The sequence below is a fragment of the Tetrao urogallus genome (genome assembly GCF_951394365.1).
Source record: "Tetrao urogallus genome assembly, chromosome: 6".
In the NCBI taxonomy this organism is placed as follows: Eukaryota; Metazoa; Chordata; class Aves; order Galliformes; family Phasianidae; genus Tetrao; species Tetrao urogallus.
Window position 1 is genome coordinate 24660030 of NC_136819.1, and position 6039 is coordinate 24666068.

At 37.9% G+C, this 6039-nt stretch overlaps 1 protein-coding gene across 1 annotated transcript in view; it reads right to left on the reverse strand.

The window, feature by feature from the left end:
* INO80 (INO80 complex ATPase subunit) overlaps positions 1-4048 on the reverse strand; it is a gene marked incomplete at both ends in the record, with an annotated part of 55608 nt that extends 51560 nt beyond the window's left edge. The window contains 4 exons of the mRNA XM_079537609.1: positions 884-1045; positions 2704-2771; positions 2869-3035; positions 3906-4048. Of these exons, the coding sequence (XP_079393735.1) occupies positions 884-1045; positions 2704-2771; positions 2869-3035; positions 3906-4048 (540 nt within the window). The remainder of the gene's footprint in view (positions 1-883; positions 1046-2703; positions 2772-2868; positions 3036-3905) is intronic.
* Between the last annotated feature and the right edge of the window lie 1991 nt (positions 4049-6039).

Genomic DNA, 6039 nt, shown 5'->3' on the forward strand with positions numbered 1-6039 from the left:
AAAAAATTCTTCACTCTTCTGGAGAAATCTGAAGCAGTATAAAACAAAATGTAAAATGTTTATTTCATACACATTCTCTGATAGCAGAACAGGATGATTTTCTTCATCTGAGACCCACTTTCAGTTGCAATTCAAAGCAGCTTTTTTTTTTTTTTTTTTTTTTGTAAATGCTCTTATGACTCAATACATTATTAGAAACAAAGCAGTCAAAATTTGGCACAATGTTAAGAAAATTAGAAATGCAGCAGATATTTTCTGAGAAGGAAGAGATTAAAAGAAGTGGATGTAAAAAGAAAATCTAAAATAGAAAAGGAAGGTATGAAAAAAAGAAAGGCAAGTAAAACCCCAAAGAATTACAGAAAGCACTAAGGAAGAATACGAGGAACTCCCTTTCAAAAAGATAAACATCATCCCTTTGATTGCAGCCTCAATGGTGAGGCAAATGTACTGCAGTAGGTTTAAGTATACAATTTTAATCCTGAACAGCAGCGATCACCTGTATTAAAATCCAAGCCACAGCATCTCAGTTTTGATATGTACTGTTTGAACATTGCATTCTAGCACCATTTTTGCTCTAATGAACACAAGAGTGTTGTAGAAGCTGTATGTACACATGCATCCATACTATGTACGTAAATTGTTGGGAGATTCTTAGCATAAGGTATCAATAGCTTTTCAGTCAGTACAGAATTATTAACCCTTCCCTGAAACCGACATTAGATTGTTCTAGTCTACCAAACAATTTTCTAATCCACAAAATACTACAAATTTTGAGAAAAAATGTGGAACTAGTTAAAATAATGCAACTATAATGCAAAATAATGCAATAATGCAACAAGGAAAAAAAGAAAATGAAGGAAATATGGAAGTTCTGGATTTTTACCTCTTTGTCTTTGCTATATTTACTTTGATGTAGTTTCTTATATTTGTGTAATCGCAGCATATTGTGAAGCTCCTCCCTTGAAAGAGAAAATTCTTCTTCATCCTCTCCATCCTCATCACTTGGAGAATCTGTGTCACTGGAATCATCACTCAGAAGGATACTCTAACAACAATAAATAAAAATAAAATTAGCAATAACAACTCCCTATACTGCATTGTTTATTTTTGCAGAATGCTCTTGGGCCATTATCTAGTAACACTTAGCCTTTACAAAGTGTCTTCCCTCTGAAATGCCTGAAATGCAAAAGAGTTTTCTGATCTACAGTGCTGTTCAGTATCTAATCAAGTAAACTTTTTTTTTTTTTTTTTAATCTTCAGAGAGGTACAGTTCTGTTAGCTTAGTGAAAATTAAGTCACTTTAAAACCCACTGCAACTGCCTGTGGTCTCAAAAGGCTCTTTCTACCAGTGAGAAAAGCCAGGATATAAGCAAGGGCATTTTATGATGTATGGTTGCAGGTGCTTTGCTACCTCATTTGTACTACTTGTCCTTCTATTCTCCCACTGCACCACTTGCACAAGGTTTGGCCCTTGCTTGACCTCTTGGCAACCTGTTTTTACTAACTAGAGAACACTGCAGTACAATGAAAGGCAAAGATGGCACAGTGCCACTGTTCCACTCTCTCCTTCCTCCCCTCATTTGGACTTTGTACTGACTTCATCTTACAAACAAATTTTCACCTCAATCTCCAGTGTCCATTTAATACATTTCATAAAGCTCACTTTAATTTGGACATAGTACCAAAATTTCTTAATGCTTCTAAATGTATATTCACTGTGGTATTTTACCAAAAAGCTGCTGCTCACCAAAACTGAAATGCCTACCATCCATTTTGCTACACAATGGAAATGGAAGCCTTAAATGCATAGAGACTATAATCCTATTTTGTTCCACCAAAGATCCAATACAATACTTACTACTGACTATCACATACTCCTCTTTCTTTCCCTTTTTAACATGAGAAACCTCTGTAGAATGCCTTTTTTGTTTTGGTATTTTTAATGCAGAAAGAAAACAAAACAACAAAAAAAGCCCTTATTTCTTCTTAGCAAGGACACTGGAGTAACTCCAGTTACTTAAAAAAGTGCAGCAAAAAACAGACCAATATAGTACGAGATTCAAGAAGTCCTTTAAAGATTGTTTTCAGTAACATATCAATTATTGCTATATCTCTAACTCTTCTCCTTCAATATGATACTTTGCATCAATTAAGCTGCACCACATCATTTCAGGCAGCTCTCAAACACAAGCAGTTGCTGTGTATGCTGCTTCAAAAGAAGTACTTTACTTTGACTGTGGCCAAAGAGCACGGAAGATGCAACAGGAAAAAAACCTCTAATGCTCCGGCTTTATTAAGTTTATTAAGTGCCATGGAGGTTCAAGTTGGATATTAGGAACAATTTCTTTTCAAGTTTTCATGAAAAGGGCAGATGTGGCGCTGAGAGACGTGGTTTAGTGATACAGGCGATGGGTTGGGTGTTGGATTAGACGATCTTAGTAATCTTTTCTAACTTAATAATAGGATATGGGAACAACTAATCTTACTGTAAACTTACCACATTTAGCAATTACACTTGTGATAATTTGTGATAATGCTCTGACAAGTGCTCAAATTACTTTCTTTTTGTCCTCTACATTGTTAAATGCTTAGGATTCCATCATCTGTACCAGATGAAAAGGCAGAGTCCTTTATTCGTCACTGTCTACAGGGTGTTAACTAAGACTCTTCTGCTCTTGCCAGATTACTTTGCAATACCCTTACCTTCAGCCACTTTCTGCTTTTCTTCAGTTTAGAAAAGTTATACAAGCTTCCTTTTTCAGACTTTGGCTCTGTTTTAAAGAAAAGATAAAAACAAATTTCTTCAGAAATAATGCTTTTCTCAGCCTACCCCACAGTAAGCAGAGATTCAACTCGGTGGGTGACTACCTGGCTGCAGTACTCCATTCAGGGAATGTGTGTTCAGCACTCCTGAATTCCCTACTCCAGAAGATTCCCCAAGCAAAGCATTTGGAGGCTCTTCCTTAACTTGCATCAGGGGATCCCCAGATTGAGGCAACAAAGGATTGTCATCCAATCCATCCTCACTTTCATCACTGCAAGAAGATACATAATATGCTGAGAATGAAAGGAAAACATTCAAAAGAAGAAACGTCTGTGCAACTTGCATGTGGCCATTTGCCTAAAGGTTTGAGAAATAAAGCAGCCTCAGCTGTAATTCTGTGCATTACAAATACTGCTGTTAATAATTTAGCGTCAAACCCTCAGCAGCAGTTAATCATCAGACCAGTCTGGTTATGCTATCAAGCTGTGTCCCTAGTCTCTAGATAGATATTTCATACTCGAAGCACGAACTAACCAAGAAACGAAGTGCTGAGTCAAATCAAAGCACAATATTGTTATTCCCAGCACTACTGTACATGTGAAAGATATAAAGTCATATTTTTTTTATTCCTTGTGTGAATCTTACAGGCCTGTAATACAGGCTGCTTTCTATTATGCATACACTTCTCAGTTCTGTAAGCTCACAATTACAAAATACTGATGAAATAAAAGTAAATTGCTTTTGGACAGAAACATACCTTGATGAGTCACATCTCAATGGTACAGCTTACTATCATAGAAATGCTGCATCTGACAACACTTTGTATTCCACTTACAGCTACGTGCCAGTTCCCTAAAAAATTAACTTAATGCTTGTTCATCCTACCTTTCGCAGGCAAAGAAAATTTTGGCCTACTAACTACAAAGAGCTTTAAAACATCTTGCTAATTTGTATACCTGGGCAAGAAATATGATGAATTATTAATGAGAGGAGAAGCACAGTGCAAATTCTTTACAAGACAAGGTTTTATAACGAACAAGTCATTCCCAGTGAACAAGTAAACTCCCACTATAGTGTTGCCTGTAGGGTTATAAAAATGCTTGTCTTTCCTTGGTATTCCTTGTAGAAAAGGCTTTAGTACCTGGATATATTCCTGTTAAAGATGGCAGACGTCTGTCGTAAAAACTGATCCAATCGCAGAGCTTTCTCCAGGTACTGCAGATAAAGGGGTTTTGCCAGCTCTGAGCAGCTGCCATCCTCCCTGGCACCCAGCTCCGAGGCCATAGAACCAACTTCTCGTCATGCACAGATGCCTCTGAACACGCAGCTGTTGAGAGGAAATCACAACTATCATCGCTGCCACCACCTCTGAGAAGAAAAACAAGGTGAGCAGGCAAACCTACTGCATGTGACACCAGATGCCAATACATCCAAATCCACAGCTGGAGCTGCATAAATGAAAGTGCTATCAATGCCCTAAATATGATAATATTTACTGTTAAATAAATGTCTCCAACTAAATTTTTTGCTTATGATAGAGCATAAAAATAGTCAGCTTTAGAAAGATTAAATGTTCTTCTGAAGGATTCTTCCTGCTTGTATTACTTCTTAGAGATACTAAAAACCTGAAACAAATTTCACTTTACTGAAAAGCATTTAACATGTAATTCTTCAGTTACTGAATTACTGACTACACTGTTTATGAGTTTATGAATGAAGCTTAAGCACCTGCACTTCTAATTGTTCTCTCCACGTTTACAGTCAGCATCTACCTTTCTCCCAAGTCTTTTATCCTAAAAAAAGTATTACAGAATAGATTCAAATCTTCCAATATTAAAGAAAAACATCATAAGTGATTGCCACCTTGAGACTAACAGGCGTGGTTGAACCAGAGCAGAATTTATTACTTCTTAACAAACATTCAGCCTTTGTATCTTTCCTAGAGAATAAGCAACAGAATGCCAGGAACCGTTACAAGAGATAATGGCACTTAGACTGAAGCTGTCTAGGTTCAATTTTCTATATGCTAGACCTTCTTATGCCCAACAGAAATAAAATGGATGACCTCAGTTATGAAATACTTGTTTCAAGCAGAGGCTAACAAGACAGCAGAAAGCTCCTGAAAGCCTTCCCTATGAAATCATAGAATCATAGAATCACCAAGGTTGGAAAAGACCTAAAAGATCATCCAGTCCAACCGTTCACCTATTCCCAATAGCTCCCACTAAACCATGTCCCTCAGCACAACATCCAGCCTTTCCTTGAACACCCCCAGGCTCGGTGACTCCACCACCTCCCTGGGCAGTCCATTCCAGTGCCTGACCACCCTTTCTGAAAAGTAATACTTCCTCATGTCCAGCCTGAATCTCCCCTGCCGTAGCTTGAAGCCATTCCCTCTGGTCCTATCACTAATGACACGAGAGAAGAGGCCGACCCCCAGCTCACTACAACCTCCCTTCAGAAGTTATAGAGAGCAATGAGGTCTCCCCTGAGCCTCCTCTTCTCCAGGATGAACATCCCCAGCTCCTTCAGCTGGGAATAAATAAATAAATAAGATTCATGTTGTCCAAGAAATTTTAAAATATATATGTCATGTTCTTCATCATCCATCTGGGAAAGAAAAGCAAAAAAAGCACAAAAAGAAAAAGCACCACCTAAAATCAAAGACTGTCTTCTAAGAGACAGGGTTACGAAGAAAATAAAGAGGTGAGAAAATGAGAGGAAGCATGAAACTTGTGCCTCTGACAGATGAGATTTCTGAGGGAATGGATAAAAAACAATACCAAAAAGGTGGGAGCAGTTTACTATCACATTAACAAAATTGATATATATATCACATGAGCAGATTAACAAAAATTATATATGGTAGAGAGCAAGATTCAATGCCTATAATATCAAGAAAGAAGAAGAAAAAAAAAAGCTATCTCCTTTATCACTCTTACTTTTTTAAAGCTTTCTGTAAACCAGAGCTGGCATGCATTTTGTGAATATGGCACTCCTTCAGTTTCCAGCCAAAATACCACACATAACCGTCATTTAACAATTTCGCTCACAGCCACAAGGCATCCTTCACCTCTCGGCTCTTTGCAGGAAGCTTTCCCCAACCTCAACATTGGGCAGCAGTGCCTCCTGCTTCACCCAGCATCCCTGGCTTCAGCTGGGTTCACCACACCTTGAGGACACTGACAAACTGAATGTGCTCTTTTCCACCGCACGAGACTTGGCCTAACAAAACTCTACAAGCTTAGCAGCAAAACGAAGGGAAAAAATAATAT